General features: G+C 39.7%; 2 protein-coding genes across 2 annotated transcripts; one reads left to right on the forward strand and one right to left on the reverse strand.

Annotated features, from left to right (window-relative positions):
• Positions 1-262: 262 nt before the first annotated feature.
• On the forward strand, positions 263-14,271 carry slc12a9 (solute carrier family 12 member 9). Its single transcript, XM_084731031.1, has 14 exons — positions 263-895; positions 4,898-5,149; positions 5,289-5,423; positions 5,517-5,654; positions 6,592-6,894; positions 7,000-7,107; positions 7,983-8,094; positions 8,727-8,884; positions 8,970-9,052; positions 9,136-9,260; positions 10,503-10,695; positions 10,792-10,966; positions 12,307-12,453; positions 12,563-14,271. Exons 2-14 carry the CDS (start codon positions 4,927-4,929, stop codon positions 13,390-13,392), a joined length of 2,730 nt encoding a protein of 909 aa, XP_084587157.1. The 5' UTR covers positions 263-895; positions 4,898-4,926; the 3' UTR covers positions 13,393-14,271.
• Positions 14,272-17,012: 2,741 nt separating this feature from the next.
• hsd20b2 (hydroxysteroid (20-beta) dehydrogenase 2) lies at positions 17,013-22,149 on the reverse strand. Its single transcript, XM_084730269.1, has 11 exons — positions 21,999-22,149; positions 20,604-20,650; positions 20,425-20,500; positions 20,196-20,306; positions 19,562-19,629; positions 19,386-19,430; positions 18,303-18,337; positions 18,129-18,210; positions 17,943-18,008; positions 17,315-17,464; positions 17,013-17,231 (listed from the first exon to the last, which is right to left on the reverse strand). Exons 1-11 carry the CDS (start codon positions 22,147-22,149, stop codon positions 17,088-17,090), a joined length of 975 nt encoding a protein of 324 aa, XP_084586395.1. The 3' UTR covers positions 17,013-17,087.
• Between the last annotated feature and the right edge of the window lie 1,707 nt (positions 22,150-23,856).

The following is a 23,856-nucleotide window of genomic DNA, read 5'->3' on the forward strand; positions in this document are numbered from 1 at the left end:
TCATATTTAGATTAATTGTGTAGCCCCACTGGAACGTCCAACAAGCATTTGACTGAGATTTTAGCAGACCATGCCCTCCATTTTTCCTCTTTAACATCACACAAATCCTCATATTAATCCCCTTGTTAATTTTTAGTGATGGTTTTGTTTTCCTGGTGCAGAATGGAAATGAGCTTATATAGACTGAACACTGTATGCATGAAATTTTGGCAATTTCAATTTTGCCTTATGTGGAAAAGATCCATTATTTTAATAATAATAATTAAAAAAACCTTTGTTGACTTCCTGAAAGATAAGAATGATCCCCTCTGTTTACAGTATGGAAGTCATCTTTGTCGCAACAGTGACCCCTGGTGGAAAGACATGCCATTACAGTTCATCATACAGTACAACTTTACATCAAATGCTCATATACAGTTTGTGTGTCTTCTTAATGCAAACAGCAGATAAACAGCTGAAACCACCTCTTTATGTCCACTCATTTGAAGTTATTTATTGCTCACTGGTGAGGTGAGACTGCTCTGCAGATAAGGGGCGTGGTCACTTTGGACAGGCACTACCTTTGCTCATATTTGTGGTGTTTTCGCCCTCCCCTCCTGGCAGTCACATGGTTAGTTTCTGCTCTCCCGTGACACTTTTGAACAAATAATAGAGGGACGAGGCGTGCCATGGCTGCCGGGTTGTTATTGGGCAGCAGCAGCATCCAACTCTCGGGACAGCTCAGCCCTGTCCACCGGCCTACATCCCCACTGTCCACTGCACGTCTGAGCCGGGACATCTTCTTCTAGAGACACGGCGCGCGGACAGAGACACGCAGAGACAGGAGGAGACTCCAGAAAGAAGAAGGTTTTCAGAAGCAGGAAGTGGTGAAACTGTCCCGAGGAGGTTCAGCGGGGTGAGTTTGACTGTCCTCGGTGTTTCAGGGGACATCACAGCGTCTGTAGTCCTCGGTGTCCTGCATGTTGGTTTTTGAATGACCGGGCAGGAGCACTTTAGTGTTTTATGACAGGCGGAGGAGCAGACACTTCCTGACCGAGGCATGACAACGTAAACAGACGTTTACCCAAGATGCTCTGCAGATGTGGCGTATTATGGTTTTACCTTGTTTACTCCCCAAAACGCGTAAAGTTTTAATGCCGCAGTTGCTCCACCCTCAAGCTACGCATATGTGACGGAAACGGTGATTTATTTTGGTAACCGATTTGTTTCTAAAATGGGGTCTGCGGACCCTCAGAGGGCCTTGTTAGGCGGGTTCAGGCGGTCTGCACCAACATCAGGAACATCAGCTCAGTGCATCACCAACAGCATCCTGCAGAACATAACAATGAGGCTGAATATCGTGCTCAGCATCAATTACAGTAAAAGAAATTACGATTTAACTAATAAGTAAATGGTCACTGTATGATCACTGCATGTACTCAGTTCTCATTATATGTTCCACTTTCCTGTTCTAGCCACTAACATGTCATCCCACCTTGAGGGGGTTGATCAGTTCTGTTTTACTTAAAGTCTTAGAAATGTTGTGCAGCTATATTAAAAACAGCTGACTAACTAAAGGATTTCAGTGGTGGTTATAAATGCTTATAGTGGGCCGTGGACCACTGTCAGGCCTCAGACTGACATCTATTGTGCCACAGAGGCAGTAGTACCGTGGTCGTACTGCCAAATGGTTTGGTAACTTACAAAGCTAGTTATTTTTATGTCTGATATATTTTCATATTTGCTCAAGATTTTACATGAGTAAAAAAATGTAAAATTAAAATGAATAACTTAAATGGTCTGTTTGAATATCACCATGGCAATCATGACAAGTCATGAAGGAAACATGACCCTCACAACACAACATTTGGATTCATAATCGCAGTGATGCTGAACCAGAAGCACAGTCTTTCAAATGTGGTGAAATCCTGTCGCCAGTTTTTTTTCTCTTTTTTTCTTCTCATGTTGTCTTGTCATGTCATGTTTTTTTTTTCATTAAATTGGGAAGGTACTCACATTTTTTTTAACCAATGAGAAGTTGGCTTTAACTTACAATAGCTTGAGAACCCCTGGTATTAGGGATCACATAAGAAAGAAACATAAATCTGCCAGATTGGTTACATGATCAAGTAATCTGCTGATTATTGTCTGCATTATTCATCAATCTGTTAATATAAAAAATATATAAAATAAATATCTATTGGCCTCAAATGGATTGGTTGACAAACACTCTAAAACCTGACCATATCCAAATAAAAATCCAGTGTATAAGATTATTGTGGATTTATCAGCAGAATGTGGCCAAAGGGACTTTAATATTAATAAGTATATTTTAATTTGTGTATAATCACCTGAAAATAAGAATTGTTTTGTTTTCATAACCTTAGAAAGAGATGTTTATGTCTACAGACAGCGTGGGTCCTCTTCCGCAGCCACCGTGTTGAACCGCCATGTTTCTACAGTAGCCCAGAACAAGCAAACCCAACACTTGCTCTAGATAGGATCTGTTGCGATTTTTATGATCTTCACAGCCACGTTATGTTCTCTTACATGCTTGGAAGGGGAGGATGAGGCGAGTTGGTTTCAATCTGCAACTTCCCTGCAAGTAAATGTTTCCAGCAACACTTAAACCCAGAGAAATCCGTAATTTTTTCAAAGTAATGGTGCGCTTCAGTTGGGCGCCTGTCAATGGCATCATATCCCTTCTACCTCGTCTAGTTGCTATAACTCCCACGGGAACACAAGAAACACCAGATGATACATCTTGTGAGGAAGGAAGTCAGCAAACGTGTCTAAATGTAACATGAATAAAACACTGAATGTTCCACTTCCCTTTTATAACTACTGACATGTCATCTCACTATGATGTGGTTTAAAATATGTCATCAGTTGTATTTTACTCAAGAGTGGTTAATGTTTGTAATAAATAGCCAGCCCTCTGAGTGTTGTAAAGAACTAGTAACCACACAGTAGTGTGATACAGTCTCACACAGGAAAAATACATAAATCTGTCAGATTGGGCTACACCCGTGATTATTTACGTGATCAAGTAATCTACTGATTATGTTCTGGGTTAATCATCCATCAGTTAACCGTGTAAAATGTCCATTGCCATTTTGGACAGCTCCAGATGGCTTGTCTTACAAACAGTCTAAAAGTCAAACATAAAACAATAACAACAATAATCTTCAGTTAACTATCACAAGACAAAGCAGATTTTCACATCTGTGAACCAGTCGGTTTCTGGCATTTTTGCTTGAAAACTGTCTTGTGTGATTATGCGATTGTTAAAAACAGTGCTGATTCATTTTCTAATAAGCTAGTGGCCTATTCCACGCAGAGATGAAACAGTTACTGGGTGTGATCCCTTCAATAATTGGGTGCTTATAGCCCTTCAGGTCCCATCATGCTTTGTTGTGTAAACCATCTGTCCTGGTTCAGGCTTAACATCATGTGATTCCTGTAGATGATCTAATAACTGGCAGAGAGGGGGGGCTGGTTGTTGAGGCACCTCTAGCAACAGAAAACTGCCTCATGGAAAAAAAAGAATGGCAGAGGTGAACGTTGGCATCTGAGAGACAGAAAACAGCAAAGGTCACCTGTGCACAGAGGGCCACGCTCAGGCTGTCCGTCTGCTTTTTGGTTTGGGTTGCATGTAAAAACAGACAAGCAGCTGTGAATCAGCTGACTGCAAATACCAACCTGAGGTGTGAGCGGCAGCTTTTATTAAGAGGAGCGAGTCTCAAACTTGACTTGCAGGTTCAGTGCTTGGGTATTCTAGACTGTCACATTTAATTGTTGAAAAAATTATCAGATATTATCTTTTTGTTGGTACAAGTGTGCGACTCAATCTTCTCCCAGTAGCCTTCCAAAAACAACATTTTAATTACGATTAAAGAAACTGTTTGCTTTCCAGCTTGCCACACCTGTATTAACAGGGCAGTCTGGCAGTTCCATAAATTATATTTATGTTGAAGAAATAGATGAGCTTTTTCATTTAAGACACCTGATTTAATAAAATAGGACTAACTAATCTAATCTGACAAATCACTTTATTCAAACTGAGGATTTTGTTAGAAGATTCATTTGAAATCTTCAGTTGTAGCTTTGAATGTAAAAAAAAAGACATCCAGTACAGCCCAACAAAGAAGAAAAGTGACTGATTGTTTAAGAAAGTAACAGAACAAGGCAAATGAATCATCCATCATTCAAGCATCAGGTGACCATATGGCACTTTAGTGCTAGTGAACTGTAAAGTATCTGACTGTTTATAAAGTAAACAGATTGTTTATCTGATGCTGGAAGCACTCACAGGGAACTGCAGAACATGTGCTATTGTGCACATGATGATGTTCATTTTTCTGTAAAAATGTCACTGGGTGTGCATGAGGGTGTTTGTGGTTTGCTGCTAGATTTGAAACAGAACAAAACATCACACAAACAAAACCCTGCAACAAACAGCTATGTTCCTCTTTGTTAAATCTGCTGATTATTTTCACCATTAATTGTTTAGTCTATAAAATTGTGAAAAATATTCATCGCAGTCCTTGAAAAAATGCTTCTTTTGTCCAACCAGTAGTAGAAAACTTGAAATCTTTACATCTAAGAAGCTGGTTCCACAAAATGTTTTACATTTCTGCTTGAAAAAGGAAAAAACAATCAACAACTAAAACAAACAAATCAACCGATTATCAAAATAGAAAACAGTTTATTTCACTTGCTTAATCGAGTAATGGTTGGATCTCTGTTCTGCAGGACTGATGAATGGTTTCACTTTCACCACAATGTGAAAGTGTTCAACAAACTTTGGGCTCATGTTCAGGGTGAAAAAGCAGAACTGTGCATGAGAAATAAATTAAGATACATATTTGCTTGTGGGTAAGTTTGAAACATGTCCTCATTGATTTCTTTTTCCCAGGACAAGCAGACGGACTCCTTTCAGCAACCATGTCGAACGAACGCACCCCTCTGATCACCTCAGGGGTGTGTGGGCTGGCTGTGACCGCGGTGGCATGTGGTGCGGAGCCGGACACTGCCTCTGAATCTGGCCCGGGCTCGGGCTCGGGCTCAGGGACACCGAGTAAAGACCCTCGGAAACTGAACACTTTTTTCGGGGTGATGGTGCCCACCATCCTCTCCATGTTCAGCATCGTGCTGTTCTTGAGAACCGGTGAGCGATACGCGTGTGAAGAGATCAGACGACTAGAAGCCGTTTTTGGCTGCAGACAGTGCATGTTTGTATGAATACAGTATAAGTGAGTCATTGTGCTGTGCAGTAGTGACTAACACTGACGTGATCTGTCTTTCAGGGTTTGTGGTTGGTCATGCGGGGCTGTTACAGGGTCTTTTAATGCTGATTGTAGCCTACACCATTATATCTCTGACTATACTCTCCATCTGTGCCATTTCCACCAACGGTGCCATACAGGGTGGTGGAGCCTACTGTATCCTTAGAGAGCAAACACACGCTCAACATGTTGTTTTTCTCGTTAATTGCCTCACTCATTTCAGTTGAAACCTTAACAGTATGTGACCAGATATGATAAGTCGATCTCTGGGCCCCGAGTTTGGAGGAAGCATCGGTTTGATGTTCTTTCTGGCCAAAGTGTGTGCGTGTGGAGAGTACGTTCTTGGTCTTGTAGAGGCGATACTTGATGTATTTGGTTCAGATCCTGGTAAGTTTTTGTTTGTGTTCTGTTTCTAGTTAACTAAACTACTTCATTTACAAACCCAATTATAAAAGGTTGGGATGCTGCGAAAACAGAAAAAAAAAAAACAGACTGAAATGATTTGCAAGTATGTTTTGATGTTAAAGATATTTAATGTTGCAATATTCCTGCAAAACCTTTTGTAAAAAGCTGGGACGGGGCAACAAAAGACTGAGAATGTTGTGAAATGCTGAAAAAAACAGGTTCATTGGTAACAGGTGATAGAGTCATCTTCAAAAAGCTCACTCATTCACAAACTAGCATGGAGTAAGGTTCCCTACTTTGTGAAAAACTGCATTGGAAAATAGTATAACAGTTTACAGCAACGTAATAATATCATTAAAAGATTCAGAGAATGAACCTTCAAAACATGCAGGCCTCGGAGCAACACATGCTGCCATCCAGACAGCATCTTTTCAGGGATGTTGTTTTTCAGCGTGGCTTTGTAATAAAAGAGTTTGGGTACTAGACTGACCTTACTGGAGCCCAGACCTGTCTCCCATTGAAAATGTTTGGTGCATTATGAGTCAAAAAATACCCCAACAGAGACTCTGGACTGTTGAGCACCCGAAGTCATATATCAAGAGAGAAATGCCTCAAAACTTATTGGGTGTTGTTGAAAGAAAAGGTGATTTATCACAGTGCCTGTCCCAACTTTTTTTGGAGCGTGTTTCAGGAATTAAGTTCAGGATGAGTGTATATTTACAAAAAAACAAGAAAGTTAATCAGTTTGAACATATTATATTTTGTCTTTATACCGTATTCAATTGAACATAAGTCGAATAGTATTTGCAAATCATTTAATTATATAATTTTTTGGGGGATTGGGGTTTGTAGTAGAAATCCTACTTATTTTTGTTTAAAGGATCTCAGTTTTCTGCCTGTTTGTTTCCCTCTGTTGTAGAGTCATCATTGACCGGGGGCGTGCATGTGCTTCCTCAGGGTTACTGGTACACTGTGCTGTACTCGTCAGTAGTCCTTCTGCTGTGTTTGCTCGTGTGTCTTGTGGGTGCCCACATTTATTCCCGCACCGCCTTTGCCATCCTGCTAGTGGTCACTGTATCCTTGCTGTCCATCTTCATCAGCTCTGTGGCGGTCAAACCTCGTGATTTTGTCATCACCCACCAGGGACCTGGCAACCAGACCGTCCACTACAACGCCAGCTACACTGGCTTCAATGCCACCACTCTGAGGAACAACCTGGGCTGTGAGTGTTGATTTTAGTGAGGATATGAAACTATAAACTGATGCTTGTAAATTTAGGAGCATCTTTTATTGCTCTCACTGTTGTTCCTTATTTTTCTCATTGCAGCTGGTTACGCTCTGGACTACAGCACCAACTCTGTCATGACTTTTGCCACTGTGTTTGCCGTCATGTTTACCAGCTGCACTGGGATCATGGCTGGAGCCAACATGTCAGGTTAAACCTTGTTGTCTTACACGTATAATCACATCACCTGTAACTAAGAACATTTGTTAATATACTGTACGTATACAATTTTGAGTCACTACGCCTTAAAAACAGTAAAATTCTATTTGGACATTAAAGGGACAGTTCACCCCAAAACCAAAATACATATTTTTCCTCCAAGTTGTTGTGTTTTGGAGATATCAGCTGTAGATGTCTGCCTTCTCTTGAATATAATGACACTAGATGACACTTGGCTTGTGGTGCTCAAAGCACCAAAAAAATATTTTTGAAGACCTCAACACCAATGTGGACCATGTAGGAACTATTTTCTTTCTACCAAACTACACCCACCAACAGTCTGACTGCACTGAAGGAAGGTTTCCTCTACTCATGAATGTTTATATCGTACACTGTCACTAGCACAAGCCTCTTTTCTTTGAGTAGATGCACACTTCCTTCTGCATAGTGATACAGTTGGGGGGTGTAGTTTGGTAGTGAGAAAGTAGATCCTACATGAATCTGCTCACAACAAGTTTTGTGGATTGTCTTGAGTAACCGGGTGATATTTCCTAAACTTTTTAACTCCCACCAAAGCTATCTGGATGCATAAATAGCGCTACAGATAAGAGGAAAATATGTATTTTTGATTTTGAGGTGACCTGTCCATTAATGCATCAGGAATAATAATACAGTAATACAATATATATATAAATATGAAACTGCAAGGGGCCACTTTTCTTCAGAAGAAGTACATTAAGTGCATTTGTCGGATGTTACGCGGTACTACTCTGAATGCAGGACTTCTGCATGTAGTAATGGAGTATTTTTTCATTATGGTATTGCTACTGACTTGATGTTTGTTCTTTCTCCACATGTGTCTGAAGGAGAGCTGAAGACTCCGAGTATTTCCATCCCTAAAGGCACCATCGTAGCCGTCTTTTACACTTTCACAGTCTACGTCCTGCTCTTCATCTTGGTCAGCGCCACCTGCGACAGGTCAAAAATGCTTCATGATAGTGTTTGATATTCCTACTTAAAGCTGCAGTAGGCAATGTTATTTCATTCTATAATTTTGGTTGAAATAATTATTTGTATTTATTTGGCACAGTGTGCGTGTGACAATGTTTCCATTATAGGTTACTGTTATTTATTGCTTCATGTTGCTTAGAGTCATTTCACCTATTTTATATTCTTAATTTTGGGCCAATATTGAATTTTATTGTCCTGTTGATACTGTGTGATTTTCAATTGTTGTCTTTTAACTGATGATTTTGTGTGGAGCGCAGGAAGCAACCACTTTGTGGAAATGGGGAGCCAAATAAATAAGCAGCTTTTTCCTTCACAAAGGATCAGTTTCTTACCTCTGAGTCGGACGTAACCACCTGAATAGAGAGCAGGTGTTAGCTTGCTAATTAGCTAAAGCATTAGTTAAAAAGTTCTGCTTCGAGCCCAGCAAAGTGTACGTGCATGTTTAGTGCATCATTTTGTGGGAGGGGCTTAGCAGAGACAGAGGCGGAAGGATTTGCATTGCGTATGTTCAAATTACCTACTGCTGCTTTAAAGAGATATCAACATAAAAAAAGCAGCTAAGATCACAATGCCAAGTAGAACATGTTCTCTTTCTTTAGGACCCTGCTGATTCAGGATTATGGGTTCCTCCAGAAAATAAACATCTGGCCTCCATTTGTCACCGTCGGGATTTACTGCGCCTCTCTGTCAGCTGCGATGTGCTCCATGATCGGAGCGTCACGTATCCTCCACGCTCTCGCTCTGGATCACCTCTTTGGTAGAGCCTGAAATTTTTACTCAGTATCAGTGGTTTCTTTGCGTGTATGGAGTTATTTACGAAGAGACGCTTATTTTCCTCACAGGTTTGCCGTTAGCTCCAGCTGCCATCACATCAAGCTCGGGGAATCCGTGGGTGGCCGTGCTGTACACCTGGGGTCTGGCACAGGTTAGCACAGTTTCTTCAGTATCCAGTTGTGTATTTTCAGAATTACAACCAATTTCCTAAGCTGTGGTGTGTTTTTGTTTCAGTGTGTTGTGTTTGCAGGCCAGCTTAATGCTGTTGCAAGTTTGGTGACTGTTTTCTACTTGCTGGCCTACGCTGCGGTGGACCTCGCCTGTTTGGCTCTTGAGTGGGCATCGGCTCCAAATTTCAGGTACTGAAAGTTCAATCATATATTAAAGGAAAAATAAGAAATTGGTTATCTTTACTGACCTCTATCAGCAGCACAAAGACACTGCAACCACATTTTTCAATGACCTGTAATTGAATCCAGCAGTCAAGTCAATTATTTATTATCTCCACCAGGCATATGACGGTATGCTCAAGGATCTCTCATGTTTGAGGTGATTCAAATCTTTTTACTGCCTGCTCTGCTGACTCCTCACTCCTCTTAACTGGCCAATAGAGGCCGCAAGTCATCAAAACGGCTAGGCTACAGACAAGGCTTACCTAATCTGTTGTAGGACACATTTTGGCCTTTATTATGGTTCAGAACCTGACATCCTTGGTTTTTTTTTGTTTTCATCTTAAACCAGAGCATCTGCAGATTAATTCCCCACTAAAGATAGGCATGATATGAGATGAATAAATCTTGTTTATTAGCTTTGTTGCCTTTGTTGTAATGTTATAAACAAATAACCAAATGTTCTCAGCAAATAATCAAATGTTCTAAATAAATAACAAAATGTTCTAAATAAAATGTTTAAAATACATATCAAAATGCTCTGAATAAGTAACAAAATTTTCTAAACCAGTGGTTCCCAAATTTTTTCTGGCATGCTCCCCTTTCAGAAGACAAAATAAGTTTGTGCCCCCAGTATCACAACTTTTTATCAGTCATTAGCAATAATTGGGGATGGAGCTGATAAAGACAAGATTCAAAAGTTGAATTTTAATGAAATAAAGGTTGGCAGGATAGAATCACCAAACTCTTGTATATTTCGATACAGGGGTCATATTCATTCAACTTTGTTTCAGTCGTTACCTCTGCTGGTTGCATCTGTTGACTGGTGGAGATCTTCACTCTACTGAGTGACCTCTTCTAGTTCAGAATAAAATTACAAAAATACCAACTGTTAAGGTAAAATATCACAATTTAAATACTGCCTGAGAACTACATGGCACTTGTTCACAGTGCTGTTATTGAGTGTGGTCATAAATTCTGGCCCAGTAAGTAAGAAAAAAAAATCTACATTGGCTCAGTGATACTAGAAAAGCTAAAACAACTTAGAATATTAGGCTCAAAAAGTGAGACTTTAAAGCCGTTAAAGACGTTTTAGCACTAGTCCTCAACATCACATAGATAAACAACCCTCACTTATGTTATGTTTTTTTTTATTGCTATCATATATTTTATGGGACTGTAAAAGTGACTGTGTCTTTGTTTGTTTAACAGACCGACCTTCCAGCTCTTCTCCTGGCACACCTGCCTGCTGGGGATCCTGAGCTGTGTGGTGATGATGTTCGTCATCAACCCTGTGTACTCCTCGGGCAGCATCGTCCTCCTGCTACTGCTGCTGCTGTTCCTCCACTACAGATCGCCCACCAGCAGCTGGGGCTACATCAGCCAGGCTCTCATTTTCCATCAGGTAGCTGGACTCCTGCAGCACAGACACACACACACACACACACACACAGAGTCAGACACAAAGTTTGTCAAACGTACTGTCTTCTCTTTGGTTAAGGTGCGCAAGTATCTGTTGATGCTGGATGTGAGGAAGGACCATGTGAAGTTCTGGAGGCCTCAGGTGTTGCTGATGGTGGCCAATCCTCGCTCCTCCTGTCAGCTCATCCTGTTTGTCAACCAGCTGAAGAAGGGAGGGCTGTTTGTGCTGGGCCATGTGCAGCTGGGAGATCTGGGTAATTATCTGTGGATGGTCTGTGATGGCCATCTGCAGCTAACAGTATTAAATTATTCTTATCTTTCAATCATTTTCCTCTGTGATTTCATCCTCCCACTGAAGCTGAACTCTCATTTACCTGAAGTCCACAGGCAGCGCCATGAAGGCTTCTGTACCTGTTGGGCTTTCACTTTCCATCTGCTGCTTCTCTTGTATTATTGATGAGAGAATATGTTTTCTCTGCACCACTGTGGCATAATGACAGTATAACCAGACATATGTGTAGCTCCATAATTATTTTGCTAAATAGACACACATCCTGTCCAAACTGTAAGACAATATCTTGTGTGATGCACCCTGAGGATACAGAGAGCATTAATTCACTAACTCACAGTTTGCCTACCTGCCCTCTGGTGACCATAGTGATGCATTACAGTGTTTTCAAACAATGAGATTAGATTATTTACCTGCGGTGGTGGAAAGTACCTAAGTACATCTACTCAAGAACTGTACTTAATTCCTTTTTTTAGATACTTGTGCTTTACTTGAGTATTTCAATTTTATACTTCTACTCTGCTACATTTCAAAGGGAAATATTGTACTTTTTACTTCACTGGATTTGTTTGATAGCCACATAAAAACATGCACACACAAAACAGTTTGCTTATAAAATACAGCACATTATTAAAGATTAAAGCAGTTGCTTTGCATTTGGTTACTTTTGATGATAATACTTACATACTTTGACTGAAGTAAGGTTTTGAATGCAGGTCTTTTACTTGTATCTCTACACTGTGCTATTATCTGAGTACTCCTTACAGGTAGAATTTAGCTTTTCCTTCATTCTTACCTCATGAATCATCTTCCAAACACTGAGATTTATCTCAAACCCTCTGGGGGGTCCACTGGACCAAACTAATTATATGAAGTAATTAAAACTAGCTCCAACCCAACCAGCCACTACAGTAAACTGCTACATCTCTGCACTGATGCATCAGTATTAACAATCTGATACTGTCATATATAATAATATATCAGGTCCAGAGGACATTTTACATTGAAATTTTAAGTAAATGTAGTAGATAGTAATTGTGTACTTTATACACATTGTGGTACTTTTATTCAGGTGGTTTATTCAGTTTTTTTTAAATAGTTTTTATTATCTTTTATTCAGGTTTATTCAGTTATTTTATTTTATTCAACTGGGTACATCTTCCACTTCTGTTTACATGCCTCCATTCTGCAATTCTGCTGAAACATGTTTTGCATAATTGCATCTATGAATTGAAGCCCTGTGTCACATTACTGTTTGTATTAAATCTAAGCAGTAAATTACTGTCTTCCTCTCCTGCGTTTTAGACACCCTGCCATCAGACCCAGTCCAGCAACAGTACAACTTCTGGTTGAGTCTGGTTGATAAACTTGGGGTGAAGGCCTTCGTAGACCTGACATTGTCTCCCTCCGTCAGACAGGGAACACAGCACCTGCTGCGCATCACAGGCCTCGGTGAGCTCTGAGTTCTCTTATCCCTGCTCACACACACATTCAGCCAAACTATGTTGCTCTATCTGTGCTTATTGACTCTTGTGCACTTTTGTCCGCTTCTCTCTACAAGGTGGTATGAAGCCCAACACTCTGGTTTTGGGTTTCTATGACAGTTGCACTCCTGAGGACTTCTTCCTACAGGACAGTGCATTCTGTGACTCTTCGATGGGACAAGGGACTGAGGGCGAGTATAATTTTGGGGTCGACTTGCCGTCACTACAGGCACATTTCCCTCCAGTCCGACATGTTGAGAGCCCACGCTGGCTGTCGCCAGAGGAGTATGTAGGAATAATTTCTGATGCCCTTAAAATGAACAAGAATGTGTGTCTTGCCCGCTACTTCTTCCAGTTGGAGGGCGAGGGTAAAGACAGCAAGGTGGACGGGTCAGAGCGGACAATAGACGTGTGGCCTCTCAACCTGCTGCAGCCAGGCAGCCGCGATTATCAGGACGTGTGCAGCCTCTTTCTGCTGCAGATGGCCTGTGTGCTCAACATGTCCAACAAGTGGCGCCACGCAAGAATGAGAATCTTCCTGAATGTGGAGACTGAGTCCAGTGATCAGGGCTGGGTGGTAGATGAAGAGACGTTCAGAGAGCTGCTGAGGAAGCTGAGGATCAGGGCGTCGATAAAGATCGTGCCGTGGGACTCAGTGGTGCAGCACCATGTTCAGCCAAACGGGGAGCCGACACAAGCTCTGTCCGAGGACTTTTTGTCTGCTGTGAACTCCATGCTGATGGAGCACAGCTCACAAGCTGCTGTTCGCTTCCTGTACTTACCTCGACCTCCTGCTCATCACAGCCAGGCGCAGCGGTACCTGGGTCAGGTGGAGGCAGTGACCAATAGTTTAGGGCCAACGCTGCTGATTCACGGTGTCACGCCTGTCACGTACACTGGTCTGTGAGCATGTGCACTCATGAGTTTAGTTTGTAATGTATCATTTGATACCATACCTGCAGCAATTGAATTATAAACTCTGGTGACATAAAATTGGCACATAACAGTGGATGCTAAGGTTAGGACTGTGATGATAACCTGTGACAGGGTTAAGCTCATTACCGTTATTACCACAAAATTTATTTTGAAGGGTCAATCTCATGTTGAGATCAGTTCATGGATCTGTTAATCCATCTGAGGATCAGCGCTGTCACATACACGTCAGGAACACAGGTTTTGATTGGTCAACAGACTCAAGACAAGGCATCTTGGGATTGTCAGTGGGCAGCTAACAATATGCTAACAACAATTGTTGTCAAAATAGAAAAAATTATTATAATGTCTCCAAAGAAAAGACGCTGCAGTTGAGGGCTTGGTCACAAAGTTTCTGAAAGTGATACAACCGCAACAGTAGCAGTAGCATTAGCTAAAAGTTAGTCTTTCTCAGCTTACTTCGGGGCTGATTCCATAACTTTTCTAGCAGATGGGAAATAACAGACCTCGGTCTGGAGAAGCTGCGACGTTTACTCACTGACACACTGTAACATAAACTGTACATTGACATTTTACTGCTAAGTTTAAGTGTCCGCTTTGCTATGAGCAGCACCAGTAGTCTGCTGCTCGCTCTCCTTCACTTTTAGGCTGCCCACACTTCTGCACTGCCCTGTTCCTTCAGGAAGCTACGCTATGCTTATGACAGTATGCTTCAGTATAGTCCAGTAAAACATACTATTACAGCAGTTATGGTGAACCGCCATCCCCTGGGAATATGTTGCTTTGTCACTGCGGTAAGAAAAAGTCTATACTGTCACAGCCCTGGCTGAGGTATTTAATGTAGCACCTGTTATGATACTTTCACCTAATGCAACTTATTTTGTAATTTTACTGAAGTTTAGAATAGGACCACAGTCAAGTGCATTTTTAAGGGCATGCTCACATCAGCCTTGTTCAGTGTGGCTGAATTGAACCCTGAAGCGTTTACCCCCCTGGTGCAGTTTGTTTGGGATGAACGCTGGACTCAAACTCTTGACTGCTGTCAAGTGAACTCTGGACAGTTCCTTTCTGTTGTGAACACCATTCGAGCCAATCACGAAACTGTGCCAGTGTGTTTCATTGGTATAAACAAGTTTTCTATTCATGTTTTGTTGACTGGAGATCTAATAGTGTGTTTGCTGCCAGTCCACATTTTGGCAGCAAAAGCGCTACTTGGCACCATTATTATTTAGTTGACCAGCTAACAAAATAATAATGGCATTATTAAATTTAATGCCTGCTGTCTTACGAGACATTCATGCCTGATGAACAATATCCAGGTGGAAATTGGGCCGTTAGTTGTTTGTGTTTTTTTACCCACTGAACCCGGTCTTATCCGTTATGTGAACACAAACCGGACAAGTGGGAAAATTAAAACAATCCAACATCTTTGCATTGGTTTGATTCAGAAACCTGACCTTAAGGTGTGAACCTGCCCTAAAATCTGCCATTTGAGGTTTTTGCATTCAAATAGGATATTTTCCTGCTTAACTATACTTGAAATGGCTTGAGCCAAAAAATGGGTGGATACTAACATTTGTGGGTGTGATGTATGTCGACATAACCTCTTGTTTGCATTAGCTTTAGACTTGTCTTTTGAGTTAAGACAGAACTAAAAATATGTCAAAGACTCGGAACAAAAATGCATTTTGTTTTGAGCAATACGGGTTGTCTAGGACATTGAATATAGAAATGTCTCTATATAATTTCAGGGATGAAATGATGATTTTGTGGTATTTTCTGATAATAACTGACCATGGTAAGAACTGATTTTCCTGGTTCAGTTGCTCAATAGTATTGTCTTAATGCATTATAATTGTTGATTTTTTTGTTGGAATTGTTTTTTTTTTTTAACTATATTTTTGCTGCTTGCTTTTTCCAACGTTCTCACATGTTTGCTGGTTGCTGGACCAAGAGATCCAAAAGACTGAACTCAGTTCTGATTTTTGTTCTCCATGCATTTCTGCAAACACGTTTTCTTTTGCTGTTAACTGTGTATCTCTAGTCTTCACAAAGGGAACCCTTTTTTTTTTCCTTTGACCTCAGAATGATGAACAGCATTTGTTGCTGTTGTGTGCGCTAATGTGTGTGTGTATGTATCAAAAAATACAACAACAATCCATTCTCAGTCAGGACCAACAATGATTCAGTCAAGTTTGAAACCAGAGCAAGTTGTCACTGTTTACAACATTTAGTTTACCATATAAATACAGAATGAAATGTTACTACATGTTTAGTTTTACAGTGTTGCAACACTTACATGCCCCTCTGAACAAAACACAAATGAAGTTGCTGAAAAAGCCATTTGCACGACTTGGCTTTGCCCTTTTGGCATGTTCCATCTCAAATTGTGATTAATGGTCATTGAGAAAGCCTTAAAGAACTGACAGTTGTATACTAACAGTCTGGAGATGTACATATAAAACTGCTTTTTTCACAGGAGTAAATGTATGCCAAATGTAGTGTGTATTGTTAGCTTTGTAACTGTAATATTGTAAAATAAACACAATATATATTTAAAAAGTTGCTTAAATGCAAACAGAGATTGCGTCTGTGTATCTGTCAAATGAAAAAAGGTAAATATTAGAAAAACATACTGGTGTGTGACTCAACATTACATAAAAGTGAAATGAATAACACTGTTGAACATGTTTGCTCCATAAATACATAACAACTAAAAGCAATAATTATGAATAAACATACTAATTACAACAGTTTTTACACATAGTAACAGTGTAAGAGTAAAATTGTGAGAGTGATATGTGAACAATTGTGTAAACACAGGATTAAACATCCTAAGTATTCACACATCAGTTCAGTATATTCTCATTGAATTGTTATATTATGTTGTTTATACATATTTAGTGTTTACACTAATAGTTAATATTGTTTTTTGCACTTAGTGTGTATCTAAAATGGATATTCTGGTATGGAGTTACACTGCTAGTCAATGCTGTTGTGCTGTTGTTGTTTTGGGGTGAAGACGGAGCAGGGAGGAACAGAACAAACAAACAAGGATTCAAGCAGGTGTAATGATTGAACTGGTCTGTGTTTGGACTTCACTAAAGTTATGAGTAAAACCCATAAGTTGTTGGACTGATTTATTCCTTCTCACACACCCACGACACTCACAATAGTATAATACCTCGAGTATAACCTTCCTATGATATGACATCCATTTTATGTATGTGGGAAGTTGACCTGTCTGATCTATTATAATGCCTATATTCACCTGTAAGGCTGGGTAGCACCAACAAGGATTCACTTTTAAACCTGATTAAATTGTCGTTTAGTTTTTGAACCTCAGTTTACTTTGTAGTGGATTTAATTTAAGTTTGTTGCACCAAAACTTTATACTCCAATTTAAAATGTGATCCAGTATTAACTTTAAACTACACTTGAGGAGGTTAAACTTTTAAAATGGCTGCCTTTTTTTCCCCAGAAGGATTAAGCAAAATAATCGAGTTCCTCCAAAAAACTCAAAAAACTCAAAAGACTCAACCTGGTTGAGTTTTGTAACACGTCTCTTCGTTTTTTTTTCACTCCAGTTCATAATTTGGCCAATCAAATCTTTGTTGGTGCATCCCAGTGTAAAAGTAACAATCATGTCAACGTGTGAATTTTATCCTTCTACTCCTCCTTTTCACTGAGCTTATTCTTTTCTCTGAACACTCCTCTTTCATATTTGTTGACTCCTGGGAGGTTTTCCAGCTGTCTGGTGAGGAATGATGACATACGAATCCAGTCTGGCAGGAGTACTGTAAGAGCAACTTCCTGTGGGATGATGGGAAAGATAAGGTGAGACGTTCAGCTGACAGTTTCTAAGTGATCATACAGCGGATGGTCGTGTCTCTGACCTGGAGCGCGTGGGACAGACAGCCGCTGGTGTAGGTAGAGTGACCCACAGTGTTCAAGGCCTCGCGGGCGAACGCTGAAGCAGTCTTCACAAAGCAGCTGGGCTTCATGTTATTTGTCATGTTGGTGGAAACCATGAGGGGGGCCACGCACTGGGGAAAGACGCACTGCGGTCAGATAGGTTGAATTTCCCTTTACGTCATGAATTTAAAAGTGATTTTCAGTTTGAGCAAAACGGCAAAGACTCTGAGAAACATTTAGTCAAATCATTTAGTGCATCAGTATCCAAAGCGCAGTGTTTGATGTGGGGAAGTCAAAAAGAGGAAGACAACATGAGTCAGTGAAAGCAGCTGCAGAGTGCAAAGGTTCACTTTATAACCTTGTTTGTCCTCATAAAATTGTTGCATGTTTGTTCAATCAATAAAAACACACTGTTCAAACTGGTCTTTGACTGCATACACAAACCTCAAATACAGCTCTAGTAATTTTCTAGAGTAATTTTTTCCTTCATTCTAGTTGAGTGACCTGCATTATTTTTTCTTCACTGATGACATGGTTTTTATTTCCAGAGAAATATTGTTACAAGTTGTTTTGTTTTGGTAACAAAAAAGTCTGTGTCACATACTTTACCTGAACAGTAATTCCCTTTGACTTGTACTCAGCATGCAGACACCGAGAGAAATTTGTTACAAAAATCTGAAATAAAGAAGAAAGTTAAAGCCACAAAACAAGCAGACCAGTGCACTAATCAGTGTATGGGCATTTTTGACGAACCGTGTGCATGTAAAACAACAGAATATCTAAATGAGAAGGTACCTTAGTGGCAGAATAAAGGGACAATAAGGGCTGTGGATGGGCGGCCACTACAGAGGAGATATTAATAATCAGGCCTGTCCCTCTAGGAAGGAGATGGAGGACAAACATCAATGAATTTAACTTATATTCTCATTACTTCATATTCTCCATTAATCTGGATGTTTGTGTCAATACCTTTCAACCATGCCTGGAAGAACCAATCTGGTCATCTGAGTGAAGAAAATATAAATCATCATCACCATCATCTTTTTTATGCAGCAATAGCTTTAAAAGGAGCAATATGTAAGAATGGCAAGAGCTTAAATAGCTTAGAGCACCAGGAGAACGTGGGTGAGTTTTTTTAGTTTTTGAATGAACAAAACAACGTTTTATGATGACTTAACAAGGCACCTAAGGTAGTTTTAGTTTAGTTTTAGTTTTCTAAAAGAGAGAAACTTGAATTCATAAGGTGTATAGTTTAGGGCTGAACGAAAAAATATCTGATTGCGATTATTCTGACTGATATTGCAATTGCACTATGATTTGAGATATTAGAGGTAATGATAATTTTCTTTAATTATTCTTTTTTAGATTGAAAAATGTGTAAAAATGATGGGTGTGATTTGTTTTTGTTTTTATGTTTTTTTTTGCAGGAATCTGTACCAACAGAAATGTTTTTTTTTTAAGTGTGTAGAATCTAATGTGTTCGACACAGTCTTTGTTTTTTGACACACATTTTGCCTTTAAAGTTTTTTGACACACATTTCGCCTTTAAAAAATTGCACATTTCAGAAATTCATATTGCAATTACAGCAAAATTTCGATTAATTGTGCAGCCCTAGTATAGTTTTATTTTTATGTTAAAAAGGAGCACAGGTGGAGGAATATTTCCTTTCTTTATATTTTGTGAGTTCGTTTTGTTCATGTATTTGATTAAAAAATCTTGCACACATCTCCCTGCTGAAACTGCAGGGGTTGGCCTGAGCAATACTATTGGACTGTTGCCACTTGACATACAAAGTATAAGATCAGCTAGCTTTTTTAGCATGCTAACTTTAGTATTCATCTCTGCAACGCAATGCAAATGCCTTTGACAAACCATCAAAACTGTTATTCCTTATTGTTTCTGAATGTTTTAAAAATATATTCTTACATATTTCTTCTTTAATAAAAAGTAAAACTGTGTTCAGATACAGTGGAAAAGGTGAATGCAGATGCCTGTGCATTGATAGCCGTCATTAACACAAACAGTCACACAGTAAAACACTCGTATCTTACCTGAGGGACAGATAGCATGTTACAGTTGACAAGCTGATTGATTTTCTGATCAGAATAAACACACAAAGAAAACTATGTGAGTGACAGAGAGAAACACCTGTAACAGCCTGAGACAGCAGAAAAAAATCATAGGGTGTAATATATTGAGAAAATGGCTTTTGAAATGTAAAACGTACCTGTTCAGCATCTGGTATTCCCAGGAAATACGCAAAATTATCAAAATAGTTCATTCCTACATTGTTAACTGTTACAAAGACAAAAACAAGAACTTTTGTTAGTACTGTGTATGCATTTGTTTTATCTCAGTCTTCAGCTGATGATTCTGTTCATTTACTGTTCAACCATTTGGCCTGTTATACATTTTGCATTCAGGTCTGTCAAGGTTTGGGAGGAATTTGCTTCTGTTAATTATCTGAACAGGCAGATGCATTATCCTCCATCAGGTCAGAGGCTGGCGGATCGGCGAAAGAATAGAAGAAGAAGAATGACATTTTGGGAAATACACTTTCTCACTTTCTTGTTGGGAGCTAGATGAGAAGATTGATATCAATCTCACATACAGTAAGCCAGTTTTCTTTTTTCTTTATTTGTCAATTTAGAATTGTGACACGTCTACGTGAAAGTGATATCATCCCCATAACTCTCGGCAAAGCAAATAGGCAAATTTCCAAACCAGGCAGAGGCACAAACCACATTTTTACAAATTTGGCTCTGCTTAGTGTTTCATTTCCTAAACCATGCCCTGCAATCCAGTTGCCTCACAAGGTAAATAAGTTTGAGGCTCTCAACTCAAATTTGTTGTCTTATTACCCAGAATTCCAATCTCCAGTCCCTGTAGTTCCTTGGCTATAGCAGGGTAGATACTGTGGCTGTCTGTGAAGTCCACTTGAATGGTGCGAGTCTTTCGTCCATACTGATCTTCTGAAGGAGACAAAGGATATTTTCTGCTGTGGAGTTGCACATGGGCTGACAGGTGTGTTTATTGTAACAAGGAGACATCAGTAGTGCACCAGCTTTTTTTTTTTTTTTGATGACTTACCAATCTCTTGGGCAACTGTTTGAAGCTTACTTTCAGATCTGCTCACCAAAACCACATCCAGGCCTCTTTTTGCCAACTAGGAGACATGCAGACAGACGAGTTTGGCAGCTTTCTTAACTCACAAAAACACTTGGCAGCGGTGAAATCTGAGACACTGAAAAATAAACCAGGAAACTCACCTCACTGGCATAAGCTTTACCGATGCCAGATGTGGCACCAGTGACAACTGCACAAAGGAGAAAACACAGACAGACAACTTTACTTTACATTAATTTTACAAGTATTAAATTACCTATAGATTATCCATTTGTTTGTTTGTCTCGGGCTCAGATGCTGCACGCATATGAATGAGAGAGTACTCTGGTGAAAACAGCCACTTGACTTTAATTTGACTGGCGGTAAACACAAATTCAGAGGTCTGTGCAAGTTTAAACGTATAAAATAACACTGTAATGCTTTTGGGCTATGAAGGAGTCCAAATCCCGTTGCCAGTCAGGTGAACAATTGTGTTATTTCTTTGCTGATCAATGTTAGGTGTCATTACAAAGAAAAGAAAAAAAAAGAAATAGGGCATGTCGAGTGTCCTGTCAGTCTGCCTCCATCAAAATAGAAGACCAACTTCACCCAGCGGCATATGCTGACATATACCTTATAGAACCTACAGGTTATGTACAAGTAACACACTGTTTTGCTCTTTTAGTAGTCTGTCCACTGTGGGGTTATGGTAATTCCATTGTCAACATTAAAATGCATGCAAATAGCTCTAGTTTTTTTTGGTACCAGCAGTTTAATACTTAATAGTTTAATTGTTTTAAGTTGAAAGAGGTGTTGTATGGATGCTCTGATCCATAGTTGCCTTTATAATAATATAGTAATGATTTATGCATAGTTCTGATATTACACAGCCAGTCAGTGACACTATAAATCTTTTGCACAGCTACTGTAACCTCAAGCAACATTGTTCTTTAAAATCCTATTTGAGGTGTGAACAAGTGAGTTTTTAAAGAGAGGAAGAGGAGCAAACTTCCCCTGTTGCATAGAGAGAAAACACCCACTGTTACAGTGTGTGAACACAAACTTTGTTATGCAGACACCAGACAGTTCCTCATCTGTGTATACTGTTTGGACACCAAATTAATTTTTCAACCTTGACTTTAAATAAAAAAATGAAGATGGTGTGTGTCTGCAGAGGACTGAAATGTTTGGAGGCAATTAGGCGGAAGTGTCGCATCAAGTAAAAATGCGAAGTGCTCATCAAGCTTAACACAAACAGGAAGCCTGGTTTGTGCTGCTGATGGAAGCTAATGATTGTGAGAAAATCCAGATATTTCCAAACATCAGCACTGCACTCGATTATTCTATAACTGATAGTCTGCATGTCCTCATTCTCTGTCTCTCTCACACGCACACATACATACATACATACATACATACATACATACATACATACATACATTCATACATACAAACACACATGCAATTCTACAGCAGGAAGCACCTTAAATCTGACTATTTTCATTTGACTATAAAAGCAGTTTGTAAGAGAACATAAATTCAGTTTTCTTTGACATTACCTGCCCATGTCCCATATGTCCTTAAATCCACTCGCCAATATTCTGACAAAATAAACTGTCTGAATCCACACCAACATCTCCAGGCCAGTGTCCACAGGTAGAAAACCAGTGTAAATCCCCCAATAATGGCCAGTATGTGAGTGAGTGACATTTTGAGACAGAGCTCCAGACTGAACAGAATTCCCTTGTAGGACGATTGACAATGGTTTACTTTAAAAGCTGGTTAATCCCAATTTTATATCAAAGGAAATCAAAACTTTTTTTTTTAATGTACTGTGCTCCTCCCACACTGTTCCACCCCTCACTGTGTGCTGTCACAAGGCTAAGCAGCTCGAGCCTCATGAAGAACCTGAGCCTTATAAACATACTATCGACTGAACTCAATGAAATGTTCAATGAAACAACATACTTTTCCATCCAGAAGTCAGAGAATTTATCTGTGTCGTCTTGAAGATCATCAATATTATCCGACTATTTTATGTACTTATTTAGTTTTCATATCTTTTGGTATCAGTGTGAACTGTATGACTAATTAAATATTTGTTGACGACCGAGCTTTTCTGGTTGCAGCCATTTCACAATAAGAAAAATAAATAGCTTTGAAAATCAGCTTAAAACATTGAATTTCATCTAAATGCTAGGTAGGAAAAAATAAGAAAATTAACAGCCAGAGGCTGCTGCAGTAAACCTGATAGGGCTATAGGGATCTCCTAATCTGTTAAAGTGCAGTGTGTACAGGTGAATGAAGATGTTCTGTACAGTAGCTGTAACTTTCATAACCTGGAAAAAAAGTGCTTTTGTCCCTCAGGTTATCTTAAAAAAGCAGTGTTTTTTTAAGTTGAGAAAGGAAAGGTGAACGTGATTTTCTAGTGGTAGTCTGAACTCCTCCAATATTCTTACATGCATACTGGATAAACAGAATAATTAAAACTAGAATCTTAACTTAAAGGGATACTCCAGCAATTTAGTATTTCACTCCTATAAATTTGCGACTTGCAGGAGACGGAATTTAGGAAAAAAAGTTTGCTGAAAGTCATCACTAGATCCTGATAGATGAACTCCATGCCCTGCCTTTTCTCATTGCCAGGTCGTCAAGTACTGAGGTTTTGTCTTCTGTATGTCTTCAAGTAACTTCAGTGTAAGCCCTTCCACATTTGGTGAACGTACGGATGGATGGGTCAAACAAAAAGTTATCTAAATTTAAGTTAGATATCATTTTGTGCACCATGTGACTTATTTAAGGTAACTGTGACAATTTTACAACATGTGTTAACCACATGTTTAAAAGGCATTCTGGCGTCTCGTACAGATGCCAAAGGGTACCTTGTGCACCAGTATGACACACTGAGGGGCCCGACAAAGCAGCATCAGTGTTTGACGACCCCGGATGCGGTGGGTTGCCATGCCCCCAGTCTGTAACAGAGACTTTCTGTTATGAATTTCAAGTCCCCAAGCCAGAGGTGATACCACCCTGATGACATCACTATGACAACACCAGGGATATTTTCTCAGACTCCTGCAAGAGCCATGGAGGACATGATGCAACCATTTCTACGGGTTGAGTAGCACTTTGCATTATGAGTAAGGTGAACTTGTATAAAATTAGTGAAGTTCTCCTTTAACACACTGTGGGAATGTTTAATGACATCATAGCGGGATGTTCAGTCAAATAACCCGGCATAATGTCCTTACACGTATAGTACTAGCATCTTATCATAAAAGTCCAAAACAAAAGTGTGACTCTTCTTCCATAGCTGCACTGGAGATAAAAACAATAACGTAGTTGTGAACGTGACACAGTTTGTCTGTCAGCTGATAAGTCTTTTTGCTGCAGTCACTATCTGTCAGTTTTTACTGT

This window comes from Lutjanus erythropterus, chromosome 11 (genome assembly GCF_056507025.1).
Source record: "Lutjanus erythropterus isolate fLutEry1 chromosome 11, fLutEry1.hap2, whole genome shotgun sequence".
NCBI classification, from domain to species: Eukaryota; Metazoa; Chordata; class Actinopteri; order Lutjaniformes; family Lutjanidae; genus Lutjanus; species Lutjanus erythropterus.